This window comes from Phasianus colchicus, chromosome 3, assembly GCF_987193195.1.
Source record: "Phasianus colchicus chromosome 3, bPhaCol1.hap1.1, whole genome shotgun sequence".
Taxonomy (NCBI): domain Eukaryota; kingdom Metazoa; phylum Chordata; class Aves; order Galliformes; family Phasianidae; genus Phasianus; species Phasianus colchicus.
The window spans coordinates 82003109-82026860 of record NC_143438.1 but is presented as its reverse complement, the minus strand read 5'-3'; the positions used below and the strand labels follow the sequence as shown (position 1 = coordinate 82026860).

General features: G+C 40.3%; 1 protein-coding gene across 3 annotated transcripts in view; it reads right to left on the bottom strand.

Moving 5' to 3' along the window:
- Positions 1-23752, bottom strand: part of DEPTOR (DEP domain containing MTOR interacting protein) — a 72259-nt gene that overhangs the window by 31184 nt on the left and 17323 nt on the right. For all 3 annotated transcript variants that reach the window (XM_090137948.1, XM_031591168.2, XM_031591167.1), the window contains 3 exons: positions 13794-13972; positions 11656-11779; positions 5878-6056 (listed from right to left, as the gene is read on the bottom strand). In XM_090137948.1, coding sequence (XP_089994074.1) covers positions 5878-6056; positions 11656-11779; positions 13794-13972 — 482 coding nt within the window. The remainder of the gene's footprint in view (positions 1-5877; positions 6057-11655; positions 11780-13793; positions 13973-23752) is intronic.

Below are 23752 nucleotides of genomic sequence, written 5' to 3'. Positions count from 1 at the left end.
TACAGTAAGTATAAAACTGTAAGGCTGATCCTATTGCTGAAATATGGAATCCAGAGAGCTGTTCCAGCCCAGCTAAGGGTGAAGGCAGTGACCATGTCAAACAAGTGACAAGTGTCCAGAAAAAAAAAAGTGATCAAACCATCTGAGCTGCTTCTATGAAATATGGTATATTCATGCAATGAATAAAATATCTAGGCAACTTTTAAGCTGCCTTCAAAACATCAGGATTACAATACATAGGTCTCAAAATTCCCTCAGGGGCTGAAATAGAAGTCTCTGGCTTCTATTAAAGCTGTGTGCTCTGCTCAGTGCATTAGCATCTTATTTTAGCTGCCTTAAAATAGGTACGCAAAAAATGCTTCTATATACATCTGCTCTTTCCAGCAGGTTTGCAGTCTATTTCCAAATACACACTCCTTACACTGAATGGAAAGCCGCTGTTGAATCACACTCATTTCATCAGCCTTTTCAGTTTGTGTATGAGGATTTATCATCTTTAATTTAGCAAGTTTACAGAACATAGCCAACTGCTTTTCTCTGCTTCCAAATAAAGTATGGAAAGTGCAGGCTGAGGCAAGGGAAGCTGAAGATGAAAAGGCCCATCTGGGTATCTTTTTTGTGCTGCAGCTGTTAAAAACTGAAACCCATTCTCTGACAGAAAGATTGAATTCAGTAGTTAGTATGAACACGCATCTTCATACGTTATTTCTGCAGTGTACAGATACGTGGGTGCCTTTTTCAAAGAAACAAACACATTCCTGCTTTAGATAAAGACGATAGAGGCTGAATGCTTTCAGGACTGTACAGAATGAATACAACATCTGCTAGGCTCCAGGTGTTAGATCAACTTGAAAAAAATATATAAACATCCATGTGTTAACTGTGGGGGAGGAAATCTATGGCCAGTTAAGTCAAGGACGTATGGGATGGTTCAATGGTATTTAGAAATTGCTCACAGTAATTAGTAATTTCAAGAAAAGGGGTTCCAAAGAGAAATCACAAATTAAGAAAGAAGTCTATGTTTCACATACATGGTAAATTTTCAGTAATGAAATAAGAAACATTGACTAATCATAAGCAATGCAGCATATAAAGTAGATTACAATTTACTGAAATTGTAGGTGAACATTTCAGCAAGAGGGAAAGAAATAAATTTTTAGATATCTAATCCACTTTCAGAATTTAAGCAACTTTTAACTGCATCATACATCTGGGTGCTCACAACTAAATGTTGCAATCAACTTGTTAAGGGCAATTTTGCTGAATAAAGGTATGCAATCCTCACAGAGAATAGAGAAAGTCCAACACATGCTTTAAGACTTCTCCACAGAGACAGAGAGATAGCATATGTCAATATTTACTGTTCTCACTAAGTCACTATAAAATGTTTGTTTTCATCTCTGAAAGTAATTTGCACAGTGGAGTTTTGCTGATAAAGGATTAATGCTTCAGAGGAGGCAAGCACCTGCTTCTGTGCTAAGCATTACATATGCTGGGCTGGTGAGTCCAATTAAACTTTTTTAACCTGAAAGTATTGTTATTGCGGGAGAGAGAACATCATGCCAGGGACATCTTAACACACATTAACTATCATTATAAAACCCTAGCACTAATCAGATGTTTCAAGCAAGGTATCCGCTAGCCAGTCACCTCCAAAAGAGATCTTCCCACCCCTCAGTCATTCAGGAAAGCAAAAACCATGTCTTTTCCAACACCCACCAAATGTGTTCCTCTGCTGGTCCAGGGCTGGGAAGCTGCATTTAGACCCGCAGCTGAATTACAGCAGGTAGGGAGTGGCACTGCAAACCACTTCTGCTAAACCATGCTGCAGTCACTGCCTAGGGAAGGTGCTGGGCAGATGTCAGATGCAGTGCATCAGAGAGGAAATCACACAAAGCACATGCACTGAAAAGCAAGAAGCAGCTTGGAAAATAGCAACAGCAAAAGAGACAGAATGTGAGTTGGCATGGGAGGATGAGCACTGCTGCTCCATCATGCACCTCTCCCATGCACACGCTGCACTGAGCACCCTGCAGGACAAGCACCCAGTGTCTAAACATCACAAAACACTGAAAAGGGTCTCAAAATGTTTGGTGGCTGCCACAGGGGAAATGTAATTATCCATCTTGTGAAGATGCTAACAATGGATAAGTCCCTCTTATTGTTATTAATCAGATTTTAAAAATGGAGAGTACTTATCACTTGATATTCCACACCTTAAAGTTTCCTGCAAGATAGGCAGATGTTTCTTTACCCTCCCAAGGGTCTGCACCCAATCAGTCCTGGAAGGAGGACCTCAGAGCTTAGTCTGCATCAGCACTTCTCTGCAGTTGAGGCTATAGGTCCAGAGTAAGGGCCACAGAAGATGCCATAAACAACTGGCACAGACCCAGAAACGATGCCAGAAAGAACCCTAAGCATATCCTCTTTCCTCCTTGGACATCTCAGTATCTCTGTTTTCTGTGACTGTGCGTGGATGCTTGTGCTATGCTCTGCCTGCTCCAGCCCACTCTTGCTTTTGTCTGATCTATCCCAGTGCTGGCAGAGAGTTTGCCTTTTACTGCATGTGAATTTTGACCACAGCAGTTAATCCATTCCAATGTTTCCCTCTGAAGAAGAACGAAGAAAGATCCACCTTCCTAAGGGAATTCTTACCTTTTAACACTGAAAAGCTCTATGTACCTCATACTAGAAGTGGGCTTTCATACAGTTGCCAAACGTGTTCTGTGCCCCTTTTGTCCTTGCTGTCACAAGCACAAAGCCATGTTTATAATTCCTCCCACAACCTTCATTCCTGTATTCTGGCAAAGACCATCAGTGTTCACAAATGCAGAATAATAACTACTGGCAATTATACTGTCAACGCAAGCCATCAAGAAACGTATAGTGCATAATGCTCTGCTACCTATAATGTTTTTATTCTGTGGTACCTGGGGGTATCAGTTCATAGGAAAGGACATCTGGCTCCTATTTGTGAAAACAGCAGTTTGTGGGTTACCATTTGTATGCGCCAGTGGAATTCTCGAAGGAAACAATTCAGCATTTAAGCACATTTCATCATTTTCATTTATGAAAGGGGAAATATGTGTAGTAATACATGCCCAAAGAGATCAGGAGGATTATTTTTAAACCAAAGCGTCTGATGTTTTTACAGAATTTACACAATTCCTCTTAAATCAACGTTTTCCTTTTTAAAATTAGCATCAGTGTTTGTTTCCTGCATGAAACCTGGTTGGTGTCTGAGCAATTAAAGTGAAGGCAAATGCGACAGGAAACTACTTTAACTACAGAACCTCAGCTGCAAAATACAACTTTTCTGAGTAATTGAAATGAAAGTCAGGATCAGTAAAAATAAATTGCACAATGCAGTTGTGGCTGGAAAATTACTATGGAGACCGGCAACTCGATACAACTGTTTCTATTACTTTGTATTGCATTAGGTAAGGTAGTAAATACTTAATAAGAACAGTAGAGCAAGTTTCATTTTATTCCACATTGTGCGTATCAAACAATCCTGCTAGCAAAAGATTACCCTTAGGGCAGAAAAATGTTTCATTCTCCACTCTTGTTCCGTCAAGAGCTGTTCTGCTGGCTCTGCCAACAAGGATGCCAATTAGTGTCAAGTAACATTTGGGGACTGCTGATGCAATACACAATAAAAGGAATACAGTGGGGTGAAGTGGACTTGCTGCACTCAGAGACAGAAAATACAATTTTTATTTTGGTAACTGGATGTAGAATTCAGAGAGATGGAAAAAAAGAGAATACCATTCCCACCACGTTAGGGTTTACATCCCCAGTTGAGAGCTGGGAGATCTCACTTTGAGCTCTGTTGTTAGAGAAAGGAGACACTGTATAAACCTTCAAAAGACACAAATCACATCCTCTTGCTCAGGTGAATCTCCCATCAGCTCAGTGGTTATTCAACTTGCTCTGTCACCAATATTTCTAAAGCTACCTAGACAAACAATTTCTGTGAAATGCAGAGGAGAACGAAATATGTTTGGAATTGTGCACAAAGCACATCTGCTAAAGAGAAATCTCAGGGAAATTACTGAGGTTTATTACACTTCCAGCTTCCTCAGCTGGTCCCACTAAGCTGCCTCTGTCCATAAACAGCTGAGTGAGGAATACAACAGTACTGCAGGGCAAGAAGGTGACTTCCTTCAACAGTCAGTCAGACAGTTCCCAGAACCCCTTGTCATCGTCACATCATGACTTTCAGATCTAGCAGGATGCTTTGCACATGTTGACATTTGAAGTTTTATTGCCTGCCCATCCTCTTCTAAACTGGTCAGGGCAGTCCCATAAGATGAGCAAGGCCAGCACTGTCAGAAGTCTCCCCAGAAACCCTGCGTGACAGAGACAAAACTATTTCCCTGCCAATGGCTCAATGAGAGCAATGTTTGATCTGCAATGAGTGTTACATCCTGACTTTCTTAGCTCTGCAAAGATTTCAATAGAAAAGTGAATGCAGCTTCACACTACATATCAAGTTCTGACTTTATTTTCTCTGCAAAAATGCCAACAGCAGCATCAGCCTCACTTGTGTCTTTTTTATTCTTTATCTTTTTCAGGGTGATTTACCTTGTGTATAATACACTGAAAATACTCCAGTAAAAATAGGAATTAAATCATTGCTGCTATAACAAGGAGAGGTGGAATACCTTTCCTCTTCGACAAGCCCCAAGCAGTTGGCACCCTATAAATCATAGGAAGCAGAAGGGTAATTATAGAACTGGAGGCTGATTACTGTAAACATTCAGAAGTAGCTCCCAGTAATCAGAAACCCAAGATAACATGAGCATGATCACAACCATGAAGGAACTGTGCAGGTCACTATAACCCATCTTTTCTCTATTCCTTACGACTGGGTTGTCTCACAAAGCAACAGACTACAGAGTCAATCTAGCACCTTGTAACTTAACAGCCTGTTAATACTGTGAATTGTTTGTTCTCTGTCAGAATTAGTGTTGATTTGACAACATTGAAAACATCAGGATCTGATTACTTTCCTGCTGTGCACTAAACAGCACTGCTAACAGCTTCCACCAGTCTGTTTTGCTGTCTTTGAGCACCCCTTTCATCACTCCTGTGGGTGATGCTGGTGCATTTATGGGAGAAAATGTCCAGTCAAAGAGGTGCAGCTTGCACTGAGAATAGATGATGACAGTAAGACAAATGGATTTAAATGCCAAGGGTGTTCATTTTTTCACTATCAGGGACACACAATGAGAAAACTCTCCTCCACCACTGAGAGAGGGACCTTCTTGATAAAAGTGCACTTACAGTCACATTGTGCTGGACCATAACGAAGTATCAGATTTGTGCCTCAGAGGAGTTATGCCTCCAGGACCAACATCATAACACTTGGGCTGAAAGTGATACCTTCTGTTTTACCCAAGCATACCAGAAAGATTACACAACATGACCGAGAGAGAAGCTTGTTTTCTGACCCCAGTGCTCTGCTTCTGTCCTTAAGCAGAAAGAAACACAAAACCTGTCATTTTCACTCTACAGAGAATGTAGCTTATTGAAGGCTCTAATCCCTGTGTGATCCTCACAAAGCAATTTATCTCAATTACACTTACTGCTGATAACAAGCACATTAACTACTAAAGCACAAAAGTGTTTATTTTCATCCACATCTTTGTTATTATTATATATCCCCAAACTTTAGTTTTCTTCTGTACTTGACGTAGAATTTTCAGAACTAAGACAAAGAGCTTTGGAAAAATCCACTCTTTCATTAAACAACTTGAAATTATCTAGAACTTGGGTATATGACTAGCAAGCCAAAAGCACCTTCACATGACTTTACCTGAAGAAAGGACTACAAAAAGCACAGCTTTAGCTACCTGACAGTAAATATCTCACCATGCTGTATAATCCCATGCTCCAAAAGCCTGCGGCCAAGCTGCTCGGCTTCAGTCCGTGTTGTGGCCTCTCCTTCCTGGATCAACCAGTCAATGAACTCTGATGCCACGAAGGTTCGCTCGTACTTGACCCCTTCCTCTTCCCTGGCTTGCAGAAGAGTATTTTCAGAACTCATCAACCTGGTTTGGAGGGGAAAAAAATTGGTAAGGAAAATGATGCTAAAAAAAAAAAAAAAAAAGAAAAAAAAAACACCCAAAAACAACCTCCTCCAGATCCCTTCTGGCAAATTTCTCAAGAATTTCACAAGCAAAGAGATGTGAATCTCTCCCTGACTTATTAAACCTTTCCTCAAGCTATCAATCTAAACTTAGGATGTGAAAGACATTCTAAGTTGTCTTAGGACAAGAAATTAAGGTTTTATACTGCTGTACAAAGTTGAAGCTTTCTCCTTTTTTTTCTCTACATGAAAATAAAGGGTTTCAGTTTCACATTTCCCGTATTTAGTTCTCTAGCTTCTCTAAAAGTTAACATATAACCCATTTCCAAATAAAATCAACCTAAAAACACCAGATCATAACTAATGTGTTCAGGAATTCCTAATTAACTTTTACAGCTAGCAGGACTGTACCCCTAAGTCTTTTAGATGGTTTTGAAAATCGTCCCCTTAAGCTTTACAACAGCTGCAGAAAAATTGAAGAGGAAGGAGAAAAGGTAATTCTGTGGTCTGGGTGGCTGGTAAATGTTTGGCTTGCAGCACTCCAGGATGCAGCTGCAGCTAGCAAAGTTGCACACCTGAAAACATTTTCACATCTGAGCCACCATGCCTCAATCTGCTCTGCATAACACAGGAGTGAAGAGGAACATTGTATGTGCCAGCAACTGGCAGGTTATGTAGCTTAAATATGCTAAGAAAATTCTTCTCCATTCAAGTAATGTAAACAAATGGTGCAACATAAAAACAAAGCAAAAGCCTCAGTATTTTATTAACACAAAAGTAAGGTTAACAGTTGGGAAGAAAAGAAATGAGAATCACTCTTTTAATACAGAAATCCTCCCTTCTGTTGTTGGGAAACCAAGCAACAGAGATTCCTTATTCACTAATTTCAGTCCTGTTCCTAATTTTTCTATTTACTATAGACCAATGGTAAGATTTTCAGAATAACAGTTCATGAATGGCATGGTGAGGTTTTTTCCTAGCAAGGCTCCTCCCCTCACCAAGTATTTGGAAACTAAAGGCACAACTGACCTACAGCATGAAAACTTGAAAAGTCTCTCAGTCTTGGCCCTTATCATGATCAGAAGTTTGAATTTCCTGTAGGTCCATATGTGGGCAATCTCTTCCTTAAACTGTCAGTTTGTCCAGGATTGATGGAAACTGTAGAAGGCACAATAAATATATATAACACCACCTCTCTAGGTCTTCTGAGTTCTGAAGTCAGGCATCAGAAATATAGGTGCTATAGGAACACGGAGAGGAAAGTTTCAACTGAAATTACAATAAAGAGCTTTGATGGGACCTGGCCTTTGTTATTCCCCCTGAAGGAGCTCTTGCAGTAACTTTAATGAGAGCTAACCAGGAGCCTGGGCTGAGTGAATCTGACCTCAGTCAGCAAATCAGCAAACCAAGGGCTGCTGTGCACCAGCTGGAGCTGAGTGGAACATATAATGAACTGCTCCTGTTGGTGTTGGGGGGGACTTCATCTTCAAGATGAAAGTCAAAATTAGCCAAAGTCAGGGATGAAGCTGAAAGCAAGAACGCATGTAACAGGGGACGACATAATGACTCCAGAACTCTTGCAAAGGCTTTCTTCTTTTTCATATTTTGATCTGCATATGTGTGCATGGAAAACTTATCTCTTTCTCCCACACTAACCACATTTAATTGAGAGAGAGCTCCCAGGGTCCATCTTTAACTGTCTCTCACTCACCTAGCATTTTCCCCCCAGAAAAAAATGCAAACCCAAAGCTCATGCCTCTTCATACCATCTGCTGCATGGTTACCCAAAGCTGGTTACCCAGGCTCTGTGGGCACCTAACAAAAAATCCTGAGGATTGAGCTAATTGTTCTTTGATGAGTCTATAATTAGTTGACCAGCTCATTGAAGCAGCAGATGAAGCTCATTGAAAAAGAGATGCTAATCGTTTGATTTTTACAGAGCCACAGAAGAAAACTGGAAGAGTATCAAGTGGAAAAACACTCAGCTTGACATTTCACACTCTTCTGTGTGTGCCCAGAATAGCACTGCAAAGGATTTGGGCTTGTGAACAAACAGACACAACAAATTGACAGTTTTACAAACCCAGAAACAGTAATCCATTGCTAAGTGAAGTAAATCACTGTAACTTTACTGCTGTCAACAAAACGGTACCAATTTCCATCAGCCAAAAGCCTGGTCTTTTTCATTGGTCAAAACTGGAAACTGCCTCCATCTCTTCCATTTTCTCATGTTTCAAACAACTGTAAGTCCATTCATGTCAAAGTGTATTATTTGCTGAAACTTGTGCTGTCTTACATGGAAGGAATGTATTTGGCCAAACACTGAAATTCAACCCCTTTTTTTTTTTTTTTTAACTTAGTTTTATCTAAGAATACAGTCTCAGAATTATATGAATGACTTCCTGAAACCAAAAGCATAAAATTTCATTTCTTTCACTGTAAAATCTGGTTGAGAATACCAGTTGAAGTCAATGTCATGAGATGAAGTGCAGCTCCTAAGACCGACTGCACCAGAAACACATCAGTGCTGTGCACCTGGCCTACACCTGTAAGAACTGCAAACATAATCAAAATATGGGGCCTGCACAACTTGATTTAAAAAAAAAAAAAAGCTATGAAAAGTCTGTGTTGGATTTAATTAAGACTTGCAGGATTTTGCCGATCATGAGACATGCTTATATATTCAATCTCTTTGGTCAGTCCTCCAGAATATGAAAACTGATATTGTCAACGGACCTCATAAACTCTTCAGGGAGTTTTAGGAAAGCTTAAAGCAATAGGAAACCCATTATGTTTCATCTCTAGTTATGAACTTAAAGCTCAAGGCAAGTTCACAGGAAGGATTACCAAAGTTTGCATTTACATGCAGGGAATCTGAGCTATTTTTGGTTTTCAGTGGAAATGAGGGGAAGATAGAGACTGATTTTAAACCTTTTAATTAGGCAAGTACAACCATGGAAGACATTCACAATAGGTAAAGGAGGTGATGCCACGGAAGAGGTGAGTACAAAGTACAAGGACCTCTACGGTCACACAAAAGGAGGACAGGGAAAGGCTGCTCCTTGTCCGGGGGACAGACCTCATGTCCCATGTCCCAAGGTGAGGACAGGGCATCTGAATGCTGGGAACCTGCCATCTCCCCCTCTATCCAAGTAACAGAGTCTGCTGCTTCTCTTAAATATTTTTGCTTAGTTTACTCATTTAGGGTAGAAATCTGCATGAATGATGTTGAGTAACGTCTGCAATTTTTGGCAAGCACAAGCTATGCTGGCTTCTGAATGTAACAGTACTCCAGCCCTGATGTGATGGGCAGGGAAGTGGAGGAAATAGTATTACAATGCCTATCTTAAATGAGCAAAGCCTAATGAAGGCAGCAATAACTGAAGGGCTGAGACACACTTCTAAAATATGTTGTATGCAAACAGATTTCCTTTGTCATAGTCACATTTCTCTTGAAATTAGACCTATGGGCATTTTGATAAACAAGTTCAATATGCTGGTAAGTGATTTCACATCTGTGCATAAACACTTTCTCCTGTTATTGCCTTTTAACTACTATTTTAATTCTGCTACATTAGTATTTTCTTTCCCAACAATATAAGAAAAGATGTATTGCCCATATTTCACTGCTAAACTCTTTCCATACTAGTTTACTTTCAGCATCAGATTTTGAGTTTAAAATGCATCCACGAAACTGAAAAGGTGTTGCCAATAGGTATGCATGGAAAAGGATATAATGAAATCAGTGTAATGCCCAACAGGCTTTGCTACATAAGCTAAGGTGAAGCCCAACCAGCCCAGGTATGCAGCCCTATCTCCTATGAATAGAACAAAAATTTCCAGTGATCCACGGTGAATTTTTTGTAGTTTCAACTGTCACAAACTGGTTCTGAAATGGCATGTATTTTTTAATCTATACTATGTCAAGCGCTGGGGATGGGTTTTAAAAGTTTCAAAACCTTTTAGATGTGTTGCTTAGGAGCAACCACCTCATGAGGATGAGTTAGACTTAGATATAGGTGCCGCTTTTGGCACTAGCTCCTTTTCCAAGATGAACACCATTATAACCATTGTTCTGCAGGTGTGACGTAGGGCAAGCTGGACACTCTGTGTTGGTTTGGGGATGGTTGCTCACACAGAGAAATGGGGATGGAAGTAGAAACTCTGGCAGAACAGTTTTTCCTGCCTTGGATAGTTTCATGCAAGGCACATTACCAGCCTCACCAAGAAAAAACTATTTTGCTCACAAATACCTAAAACTGAAAACAAGGTTTGCAGTCTAGACACACCAATCAACCTTCCATAACACAGGCAGTGCCTGGGGGCAGTGTGTTGCAGTCTGCAGGAGCAAATGCTGCACTACGTAGAGCACAGGAGATTTTGAAGAAGGGCATTTCAACTGATCATTCTACGTGTTCAATGAGTAATTTTTCCCAGCAGTGTATTTTCTTGTATTTTGCCTGATTTGTTTTCACATTAATAGTCACGATTATGGAAAATATGCATGGCATATACAACAAAAGGAGCAACATTTACAATTGCTTTTTTTAAATGTATATTTCAGATTAATTGCTCTTTGACCAAATTGCCGCTCATAGCCTCCTAACCTGATAACACCATTTATCATCAGCTTTTAAACCTGGCGTTATCCTGGTGCCAGGTATAGAGCTCCAGTAAGGATACCCAGCCCCCAGTTTGCAGAAAGCTGCAGAGCTGGCCAAGTGTTTGGAAGGCACTTCCAACAACACACCCAATCCTCTGGCAGCTCTGAGCTCTTGGCTCTTGGCAGCCTTCCCCTGTTCTGCACCTGCCCTCTTGTGCAGGGAAACTAGAAGGGGTAGGCATTGGTCTGAAAACCCTGGGACACACTAGCAATAGGGGCTGTGCAGTGGGGGTTCAGGCTGTGATATCAGCCTTCTGCTTACTCATTTATTATAGACTGGGAAGTATAGTTAAGCTGCCTGGTTATCTGACAGAAGTAATCCATTGGGATATTCAGTATCCCAGAACAATCATTAATTTCAAATCTTAATTAGATGTTCTTGGCTTATTTTTTCAGGCAACTATTTTTAGTGTAATCTCTCTGATGCAGAAACTTTGCAGGCTGGAACAGTGAAGTTTAATTTCACTTACTGTATAAAATCATACTTCCCAGTGAAGTCTAAACAGATATTCAACCACTTGTTCATTACATTTTGATGTACTAAAGTTGTAGGGTTTGTGATTACAGTTTCACAGAGCCAATCATTTGTGACTATTTTTATAAAATATAGTGCAAGAACTTAAATTTACATTGGGTTTTCCTATGGCATTTTATGAGAACATAAAAAAATGTCATTTCATTATAAACAAATGCTTTAAGTGAACATGGTAGAAAACTGAAAGGGATATGGGAAAGAAAGAAAGAAGGGTTACAAAATAAAGCCATGGGATTGCACAGCCCCACTGCTGCACGATATTCAAAATTCTATCATTCTATTCCATGAAAATCAGATGAACAAACACCATTTGCCCCCTGCAGTGCTGTTACTGACACCTGAAGGATACTGAATGCAACGTACTTTTCATACAGTCTTTGTCCTCTCATGAACACCTTCACCTCATTATCCAGCGGAAATGTCCCATCGTCTTTTCTGAAGCGGTAGAACAGTTTGGCATCCTTGAATTCTTTATGCTCGTCACAAACTGAAACATAAAATAAAAAAAAATCTTCATAGGGATGTTAAAGGGTTGAGAATCCATTTAGCAGGTTCACTGCGAACTTCAAAGCAAACATGATTGGATCCCAGCCCCCTGTGCATAGGATACACCTAATACATTAGGTTGTACAACCTAAATAAATTAGAACCTTAAGTTCTAATAAATGATGAAAGACTGAAGAAGGCTTTCAGAAAAATAACAAAATTTCTAGCTACGAGGGATTCGTGTTCATCACTTTCATGAGTATTAGTGTGGACACCAGTAGCAACAAAGCATTCACCTGCTAGATACCTGGAAAACCTTTTGATGTAAACTGTTTAAAAGACACCACTGTAGAGCAGCCAATAATTTAAAGATTGGCAAACTGCTTAATGTTACTTGTATTAGTTAAACCATGTGGCAGGAAAGCTGAGACTCACTGCAGGATCAGTTAGAACCAAAGCCTTCTGCCCTCTTAAAATCATCTCAATTGCATTGTCATGCCAGCTAGCAAATGGAAGGTACAATAGGAACACACTGAGAAATACTAAGTAAGGATTTACAAGACAGAAGATGTCCTACAAATTCCAGAAGCAAGGACATGCATCAAGGGAAGGCTGCCCAGGCAAGGTGCTGCAAAGAGCTGTCAGCTTACTGGCTTGGGCTCACCGTAGGCACAGGAGCAGTGGCTGGCATTACTTCCATTTGGCATTGGTATGGAAAGGATGCTCTGAGCATCCTGCAGAATTGATTAAACCTACCTGACTGAGCCCTCGCTCACTTCACCAACCATTTTATTAACTTTGAGAGTAATGGATGAAAATTTTCAACAGGCACCTCCTTTACGTGTGACACAGATGGACACACACATATATAATTTATATCAAAGCTAGAGTGTGCAATTGGGTTCTAAAGCAAAAAACATTTGAAGGCTGTTAAAGTTTTCAACAAGCACTCAGCAATAAGATATCTATTGCTCAATTAAATTAAGCCACTCAGGCATCCATGCGACTCTTCACTGACATTTTCTCAATAGAGGATTAAGTAGTCAGATTTGAATACCCTGTAATTACTTTATTCTTTAACTATCTATCGTGAATCCCCGTTTCCATAACAACCCGGAATTTTAATTTAATAGCTGAGCAGAAGCTATAGAAGTGGCACACGTTCAGTATGTGCATTTCTTCCTTTAATTAAGGTGTTGTTAATGCACCGCTGATAGCAGCAGTATTCCTGCACAGACAGTGACCCCTGAACAAATTCGACAGTCATCTGCTAGCAGTTGCTCTATTTTCTATTTAAAAAGAAACAAATGGTACATTTTGTCTTCTTGAAATAAGCAATACTATGCGCCTGGAATAGAGGACTTGGATCTTCTTTGTTGTGTGCTTTCCAGCCTCTTTGTGCACTAAAAGGCAACTAAATGCTGCCACTGATTTGGTAGCCTCCTTTTCATAAGTGTAAATTGTTATTCAAGGCGCTGAATGGAACAGGTCTCAAACACACAACAAGTTTAGGAGAAAATTAATCAGGGCGCAGTCGGACATCTAACTCTTGCAGCTGTAGCAGCACAAATGTTTGTGCAGCTGGTGCGAGGAAGAGAGCTGGAGAACAAATCCCTGTGAGAAAGATGACGCTTTTTTTGCTGGCTTATTTTTCAGATGGGTTTTTCAGCTGGAAAGGGAGAAAGGGGCTGTGCAGGGGGAACAGGGAGGGGAGGAAGGGGCAGGCAGTGGTGATGAAGGCACTGGTGAGGGCAGGATCCAGCTGAGGATGCTTGGGAGGCAAAGAAGCAGCAGCACAGTCTGCAGGGACTTCCCTCCTGTACTGACATGGGGAACACAACTCTTCACCCTGATTGCCTCTCGGTGTCCCTGGGGACACAGGGGGCCTTGTGGGGCAGCACCCTTCAAGCCAGGTGTTCCCTTCCTGGCAGGGATCGGAACCTACTTGTCTTATACTTGAGTGAAGAACACAAAGTGGATTCCTGCTTGCTTAGCTTAGAGCTGATATTGCTTACCATGATGGATAATGCTGTGATCCAATAACTTCTGGACAAGTTTAATTGCTGTCTCTCGGTCCGAGGCCTCCTTATGGTCAATCAGCCAGTCAATCAGCTCTTTGGCAACAAAGCAGTTGGGATACGTCTTGAGGTGGTGCCTCCGGTCTTTGATGACCTTCTCTTCATGCAGTCGGAGCCTGTGGGTCCAAAATCAACCCATCAATTGGGTGTACAAAGACCCTCTGCTACCAGTGAGATTGGGAAAAAGGCTGAGCCAAGAAGGCTCACCCAGGCCTCGCTCCACAGAAATGCTCTGCAGTTGTTGGGTGCAGCAGAACAGAGCCTTTCACCCATGCCAGGCAATCCACACAAAACATTTGTTACCATGTCAAACCCCATACTTGGGAACATTGTATTTCTGTCCAATGGAAAAGACTAGGAAATGAAGAACAGCAGAGCATACAAAGCCCATTAAATGCTTCCTGTTTGCCAATTAAACTGTCAATAAATTGGAATTAATTTTCCCACATTACCACTAATGTGTTCCATGTCACTCAGTATCACTGCCATAGATTTTTTTTCACACCATTCATTTTTTTCAGTTTCTTCATTGGTTGGGTAACTGCATTTTGCCTCCAGCTGCACAAGCACAGCATTTGAGATTTAAAATTCAGTCACAACGCTGTTTCAACACAATGTTATCTAGCATAAAAAAGTTGCCTCCTACTCATAATTAAGGGAAACTGATATCTCACTCTGCAAACTGTTGGTAAATGCTATCTATCTGCAAAATCTCATCATCATGTTGAAAGCAAGTAGGTTGGCTGTTTTTGAGATGCTTGGGTCAGAATGCAAAACCCTGATTAGATTAGTAAAGGCTTTAGAGTTCCACATCTTTATTTTTAAAATGGAAGAGATTTAGACTGGATATAAGGAAGAAGCTTTTAACAGTAAGGGTGGTGAAGCACTGGCACAGATTGCCCAAAGATTTAGTGGATGCCCAATGCCTGGAGACGTGCAAGCTCATGCTGGACAGGGTTCTGAGCACCCTGACTGAGCTGCAGGTGTCCCTGCTCACTGCAGGGGAGTTGAACTAGATGACCTTTAAGGGTCTCTTCCAACTCAAATGTTTCTATAATTCTGTGATTCTACGGTTCTTATTTCAGCCTTATTTTTTCCAAATAAACATAATGAGTAACATCTTTATCAATAAATTACTGGATAGACATTTTCTAAAGTTTAAATAGGTTTTCTGTTTTCTTGTTTTTTTCATTTTCTGTTAATAAATTAAATAAGTCCGTTTTTTGCAGTGTCATGTATATACCTCAGAAGAAAACATGGAAACTGCAGTTCCTGGGCTTCTACCATGAAGAGAAATGTTGTCACTCATTTCAAAGTGCTCTTATAAGGGTCTTATCATGCAAATACTCTTGCTGACTTCAAAGAAGTGCCAAGTAATGCTGTAATAATTGTAGGGGATACAACTATCTCTGGTTTTCAAATTGGAAAGTAGAACAGAGTGTCAACTTGAGTCTAGGGAAGCACAGAGGAGTCCGGCCATGAGACCAGTTGTCCTCTCCTTGTGATTCCAGCATGAAACAAACATTTCTCTTTAAAATCCAATAAAAGGAAGTTACTTGGCTGAAATTGGCAAAGACAATGTTACTATGGCAGTAGACAAGACTTCTACCTAAAAATACTAGAATAGCCGTGTTTTTGTTTTGCAGTATTTGGCTTTGGGTACTGGAACATCCAATCAATAATAGAAATTCAAAACTATACTTTGCAAGCATTAAAAAAATGAATACTTTTATATTAAAAACACTAATAAATCAGATTAGGATTCTGGAAAGAAGTACTGGTAAACGCCACATGCATTGTGAAATTCTCTGAGCTAAAATATCTTTGCTTAAGGAATATTTTCCAGATGTGCTTTAGCAGCTGTTGCCATACTTAGAAAGAAAAAGCCTACACAGCTCTAATTATAGAATGCGCAATTATCATTATTTCTGACTGAGCTTTCCATTTTAAATATGTTTCAGGTTTTTTTAACGTTCATCAATTCGTATGCTACACAATAGAAGAACAGTGATGCGGAAATAGCAATATAATACGTATGTAGATGGCTTGACCTATCTTTCAGTCACTGCTGTAAGTCTGAATGAACGGGGCTCATCTGACACAAAAGGGAAAACCTGTTCTATTAAATTCTTTGCACAAACTCCAGAGTGTGCCAAGAGGGCAATGGCATTCCGCAAACAAGCCAGCAGATGAGAGCATCACAACTGAGTATTTCTGTCTTAAATTCTGACCAAAGACTTTCCTTCAATTGGTGGACTCATATCTATTTTAACTTCTCTAACAAGCCGTAAGATACATGGTTTCACTACAGCCTTCTTCCTTACTCTGGGCATTACAGTGCCTCTCTCAATACCTTTTTGCTTTTATTCCCATAGCTCACAGAAATTTCATTATCTTAATTATCTTCACTCACTTGCTAATGTGGCTCCAAATTTGCTAAGAGGTTACAAAATCATTAAGCCAAACAGAACATGATCACATAAGCCTCAAGATATGATAAAAAAATATATTTACACACAATTTCCAAATGGAAGTAGGAAATTATTCTGCAGTTTATAGCCACTGTATCCCAATGGATTGTTTCCTTTTTTTTTTTTTTTTAAATAAAGATCAGAAAGAAAAGCTTATACTCTCCCTGGTTGTGTATGCCCTCCTCTCTGCTAGGGCTTCCTCACCTCTATGAATCAGCTAAAAATCAAACTTTATGGAGGAGAAGCAGTTCAATAAATTGAAATTGTGCCTACTATACAGTACAAATATAACAACCTCAGATTAAGTTATTGAGCTAATATTGCAGTACATAAATCAAAGGTTTAGGAAGGAATTCTATAAATATGTCAGTATTCAGCCATATTTATCAGGAGCCAAATCAAAAGGGATAAAAAGGAGAAAAAATTGTGGCAGAGAATACAGTCATACACTGGGACCAAGGATCAAGTGAAGTGGTAAATTCTTTACCCCTTAGCATCTGGAAAGAGGCTTCTCATTAGAAGACCTCAGGATTTTTTCTACAGAACGTTAATCACATTTTGTCAGCTCATCCACATTATGGCTGGAAAAGACATCACTTGACATCAGGCATATTTCTCTTGCTAGAAGTTTCTCTCAAGAGCTGCTTAGGAAAATTAACTCCCTTACCAAACCTGAGCAGTCTGAGGAGAAAGGAGGCAGAAGTGGAGGGACGAGCAATTGGGAGTGATGGGGTAAACCTTGGTTCAACAAGCCTTTGGACTACTGTCTGGAACTTAACTCCAGAAAAGAATCTGGTGTACACCAGTCCCTACCTAACTCCCTATGTTATTCAAGGTAACATGCCAGATTTTCACTTGGGACCACGGTCTACACTACCTATGGAACTCAATGTGAGAACTGTGAACAGAAATAGGCTCATGCAACCCTTTAGTATTTACAGATTGATATCGATGGCTCATATTCATGCCTGCAACAAATAAAGACATCCTGTATTTGCATATATGCATGCCAGAACAGTTTTCTCAGGGCCCTGTCTAAGCAAGAGTTGTTCTTAATGAACAACATGCAGGGACTCTTGCTCCAAATGAAAGTGTCTCCTTCCTGTGTAGCTTGGAAAAGGCACCCATTTCACAGAGTGTGTATTCAGAGCTAGCCAGGAACAATGTTATTTGCTGAGAAGCCATTAGGCATTTTCTTTACCAACTGTCTGAAAAGTCATGATAACAGAAAAATCAAAATTTTTGCTTAAGAAAGGAAGACTCGGGAGCTCCTTTGGGAAGAAACTGCTCTCACAGCTACATGAAACTTGCATTTTGTTTCCCACTAGGAGAAATACGCTTTCTGAAGTCTACTGCATCTCTCTATGAACAAATGGGATTTTGCAAAGGCAGTGACTGCACATGAATGTAACTTTGCTTTCAAACCCCACAGAAGGCCACTGTGATGGCTGAAGACAGCAGTGATGTCACCAACAATCCAAACCTTTCACCCAGCTCCTTCCATCTGGTCAGCAGCTTGCACTTGGCTAATATCTTTCAGAACACCATCTACTCCTGATTTCTAAGCACGAAAAGACAAAAAGCCTGCTGCTCTTCTTGGTAATTTTCTGAACGATTCATCTGCCATTCTCTAGTACATCCTACATTGTCACAGAATCATAGAATCACTCAGGTTGGAAAAGACCTTAAAGATTAAGTCCAACCACGACCTAACCATACTACTCTATCTCCACTAAATCATGTCCCTGAGCAGTCCCTACGTTTATCCTAGCAAATCTAACTAAAAATATTTCTGTTGAAATCTTTCTGTTGAAAATAGAGAAGTTTTGTATCTCAGAAGTCACTAAGTCTGACATTTTTCTGAAGGTATTTTCTCAACATCAGCATATGACCTGTCTGCAGCAAGGGGTAGATACTTAATCAAGAGTGGCATTCTACAAGGAGCCTCAGTGATGTAGGAGTGTAATTCCCATTAGAAGTTAGCACTCATAGGTCACCTGCAGACTCTGTTCATACAAAGTAAGTGAGCATATGGCAAAGTCTTTGTATATATACACACACAGGAAAATGCAGAACAACATGAAATACTTAAGAATTATAATTCCCTATACACTACTCTTCTGCCTTTTCACTGACAGCATAAAAAAGAAGTAGGTCAGTGATGATGTAAGCTTTGTACACAGAGGCAACCATGAAGGTCCTGTGCAAATGTGATCTGTGTTGCTGGGACAAGCATTTCCAGATGGGCTTGCCAAGCTTCAGCTGAAATGTCAGCAGTTTGCTGCTGTTCCTCTTTCTATTTATGCTTCAGCTCTGCAATCACTTAATTCTGTTACCTGATATTCATAGGAGCTAAAACACCCTTTACAACACAGGGTTGTACTGGAAATAGGATGAAGATATTTCTAATTTGGTATCTGTGGCAGAGAAGAAACTACCATCTGAAATAGGGTTAGAGAGGGGATCTTCAAAGAACCTCCATTTATCAGTTCCTATCACCGTGTCTATTTCTACTTTTTTTGCCCTCAGCCATACAATCAGCACGAGGAGAAGCCAGAGCACATAGCCAGATAGGGATCTCAGATAAACTGCCTCTTGGCACACAGAGGAGGAAAGCCCAAAGCTTCCAAAGAAACAACAATCTGCATTTGGGGCTGCCTCTTTTATAAATTGAGAAGGTAATAAGGTCACCAAGAGTGCACAGCAGTGTCCCAAATACTCACTCTGCCCTTCTGACACGGACAGGGGTCAAAACAAGCTCTGGGGATCCAATGCTGGCTTGGTGCAGGGTCTAGGATGAACTCAACATGACATTTCTTGGAGATACTCTTTCAGCCCACAGATTCAATCCAGAAATTCAGACCCAGAGCCTTCATGGTGATTATTCCAGACTGTGTGTCTGGGAAATGCGATCTGTGTTTTTGTCTCGATCTGTCACAAAACTGAAGACTGCTTACAAAACCAAAGCTGTGTTCTTAAAACTCAAAGGTGCAATAATCTGGCCTTGTGCCTGGTCTTCATTTAAAACAGCACATCATAATATTGTTGATTTGTTTAAACAATGAATGGAAATATGCTTTGTAGATAAAATTTATGTCAAATTTGGGAAAACTTATGTAGGCTTTTCTGTTTGGTTTGACCCTATAAGGTAAAGGAATGTGTAGAGAAGACTGCTGACTCCCTTAGTCTTCTATTCACACTGTGATAAATCCATGCCCGAAGATAGTTCAACAGCATCACCTCTCCTTTCTTCTTAGGGAAGCAGGGAAACTCAGTATCTGTCAAAGCTACAGTTCTAATGACACTTTCTCCTCACGTCCACCTGAAGCTGTAAAGCTGCTAATCTCTCTGCCTACCAAGTCGTTTCACTTGCATTTTACTTTTCACAACTAACGCTTCTAACTGCCTGCACACTTTAGCCTTGAACACCTCTGCCTCACTCAAAAGCATAAAACTGGGTTTTACAAACAAGAAAACATGAAGTGTAGGCGAGTTATTATTTCACGTGCCTCAGTCACAAGAAAGGGAAATCTGCCTGCTCCACCCCAGCTGGAATGGAAACTCTTAAATCTCAGGAGCTCACAGACCTCTCTGTCCATAAGAAGATCAAATCTAACTGTGTTTATCATAGAATCATAGAATCACTTAGGTTGGAAAACACCTGTAAGATCAAGTTTAGCCATCACCTAACACTTCTAAGTCCACCACTAAACCATGTCCATAAGGCCACATCCATACATCTCATGAGTTCCTCCAAGGCTGGTTAACCCACCATCTCCCCAGGCAGTCCGTTCCAATGCCTCACTATCTCTGAGAAGAAATTCTTCCTGATGTCTAAGCTGAACTCTGAAAAAAGAGACCAACACCCACCTTGCTGCAGCCTCCTCTCAGGTACATTTAGAGATCAGCTACCTTCTTTGTCTTGTGCAGATGAGGTGGGATGCATGCAAGGGAATAATGCATTCAGGTCAAGGTCCATGTGATACTGCTATGTGGATTCCCAAAGGAACCAGTACACATTTCACTTTAGAACAAGCTATCTTTGCTTACATTCACCAACAAGGTTTTATTCACATTATTAGTCTGTCCCCATTGCAAGGATATTCTTAGGCTAACTAAAACAAAAGTACAATGGAGACTAATTTCCTGGGGGGTAAAACTATCTTTCTAAATCTAAACTGAAGACTTCTACCATAACTGAGAGGGAAATCACCACAATTTCAAAGTTCAGATCAGGAACCATAGGACAACTGTTGTTATAGACATCCCTTGGTGAATTAACACAATAACTCCCCGAAAGGAGGCTGTAGCGAAGTGGGTGTCAGCTTCTTCTCCCAGATAACAGCAACAGGACAAGAGATAATGGCCTTAAGTTGCACCAGGGGAAATTCAGGTTGGAATTTAGGAAAAACTTCTTCTCCGAATGAGTGTTCAAGTATCAGAACAGGCTGCCCAGAGAGGTGGTGGAATCACCATCCCTGGAGGTCTTCAAGAGAAGGGTAGATGTCACATAAAGGATGTAGTTTAAAGCTATCACAGGCATGGGGTGATGGTTAAACAAGATGATCTTAGCGCACTTTCCAACCTTAACAGTCCTGTGATTCTGTGAGTAATCAAAAGTCCGCCAGTTCTCATGGACCTTTGCCAAAAGTCTCTCTCAATAAAGAAAATATTTCACAGACAGAAGTCTAAGGAAGGAACAACATAAGATTCATGGGAGGTCAGTGAAAAAAAAAAAAACTAAAACCAAACAGTGAAATCTGTGTCACGGAATGTACACTTGTTATCTTGGTAGTTTGTCTGGGAGAGGCAAATGTCCTTTGAAATGCTGAACAGGGCAAATGTGGGTTAAACAGCCTAAGCCCTCCTGCTACAGCTATTACTATTCTCACTACCTCTCAGAAACCTGCAGAAACAGATCAGAGAGCAGGATGCTGGACTGCAGGGCTATGCTGCTGGAATCAACAGGACACAAGGGACTGTGGGTGCAAGAATGCATGGCTGGGTTATAATCCTTCTCTTGGAAGCCTGTTGCATCCTGATGGGCTAGGGGAATCAAAAAGCAACAATCCCTTATACACCAAGGCTGAGGTCTTTTTTACACTTATTCACAGGGAGAAGGTGAGCATGACCTTGCTGTGCTATTTTACTGCATCCAGGAGGCTTCAGACCTCCTCAAAAACAAACTGGGTCCTCCCAGCACCCATCTCCCACTGCCAGGAACAGCAGACTCACAACACCCACAAAGCCCATCAGTACCAAATACATCTGTACTCCAGCCAGTGCAAGTATTGCTATCTGCCAGAAGCAACCCAAGAACTCTCTGGTAGAAATGAAGTTAGTCTCATCTCAGTTGCAGCTGTGGTACCTCTCCCACCCTGTCAATGAGTGACAAACACTTCTACCAAGAGATTTTATTGCTTTGGGTGACCCCTGCTCTCAGAGCCCCTATAGGCAAGGCTGCTCCCATTCTGAGCCCCACAGACCTGCAGGAGCTCTTCTCAATGGCACAGTGGGCAGACCAATGGCTGCCCTATGTTCTGCCCTCAGAGGGGCACTAGCTGTTTGCACTCCTTTCAGCAGTTCCTAGTAGTGCTGCTGAAAGTAAGCGAATTATTTTCTGCCTTCATCGTTAATAGTAAGTCATACTGCAGTAGTATTTCGATTTCTGGCAGTTTTTCTTCCGTCTCTCTACAAAACTCTAAATAGCAGCCAATGAGGTATCCAATTACTGTGCTATGTAATCATGAACATCATTAAGCATAAATAGCCAGTACCTGACAGGTGATAAAATGAGTAATAAAATACTTAGTGCTATGTACCTCTGATAGCAATCAGATTTTTATATTCAGGCTATGATTCAAGATTTCGTATCCACTTCCAAGAAATATATAGATTCAACTTAAAATAAGCATAGAAGCAATACTCTTTTAGTATACATTATGTTGTATTAAAATCATCACATTCTGTTTCTCTCTTCATATTCTAAATGAATGGCCTCCTTTTTTTCACGTTTAGTATAACTGTATACTGGGCTTTATTTTTATTTTGAAAGAAGCTGTGAAAGCACTAAGTGAAAAAATAGTGAATAGAAGTGGCGTTCTGAACTAAATTTCTTTTAAAAAAAAAACCTTACTATATTTTTATACCTATTTATGCTTTTTTTTTTTTTTTTTTTTTAATCTCCTGCATCTGGCAACACTGCAATATACAGGTTGCAGCCCTAAAAGAAGACGTGATTACAGTGTTTTTTTTTCTCCGTTGCCCTCCAGAAGTCTGTTGAAATCCAATGGTTGACCACTAACCTATAAAATAAAGCTTAACTGATGGAACAGAGAATAATAAACAGTGGAATACACAGAAGGATGCACTGCTGCTGAAGATAACTGTTGTCTATAATCTTTCGGGTGAGTTAAAAGCAGAGGACAAGAAAATCTACCCAAGTGATACTGAGGGAAGCTAAGGTCAAAATTAGACAAAGTTTTGGAGCAAAATTTTTAGTTTTTCACTTGAAGTAATAACTTACCAACCTTTTGGAGAAATGTGATTAAGGATCCAGTCAGAAGACCTTTCAGTCCTGTCTTTTATACTTACAGGACTTACATGCTGATTTCGGTAAACAACCTTGGGAGTATTACAGGTAGGAAGAACATCTTGGGATGCTCTGTAGCAGGAATTACAGCCTATTGAAAGTCCTGTTTCAACTGAGGAAAAAGATTTCAAGTCCTGCCTATACTGAGGTATTTGGTGATTAAATTAAGTAGAGGTGGTTATGTAGATAAATAGATGGAAACCATCTTGAAAGGGCTTGCTAAAATCTGAGTTAGTTTCCATGAGAAACAAGTCATAGAGGTTTGGCTTTCACATAAGTAAGGGTGTGTGGTTTCTCTTAATGAACTAATAGATGCAATTAGCTTATAATGCATTAATTGCTAAGTGTATAAACTGAAGCATGCACACAGGAGGATGGGTCTGCATATCAGGGCAGTACCTCTATGAGACAGCAAGGGAGAAGCCAAGGCAAATGCTAATAACACACCACATTGTCTAAATTTCATTCTTGATTTTGTGCAATGATGTGAATGCAGCATTACTCAATGGACTAAACAATCTGTGTGTATTGTGAGGTATGTAGTTATACGTAACTCACAAAAACATGCTTTATTGTTCTTAAAGAGAGAACAGGTTGTGTTTGAGGGTTTTGCTTGCATGCATATTACTTCCACATAAACCTCTGACACCTGCTGTTTTTGCTAAAGCGCTTGAGCTGTCAGTATGACTAAAGATGTCCACACTTGTAAGCATGCTTCCTTGTTTTTGCAGCAGAGTATTACTTGGTTTTAATTGTTACTGTGCAGATATGCAGTGGTCCTTAGATGGCTGACTGGAGGGACTGGTATTAAACTGGACTATCATTAGTTTATA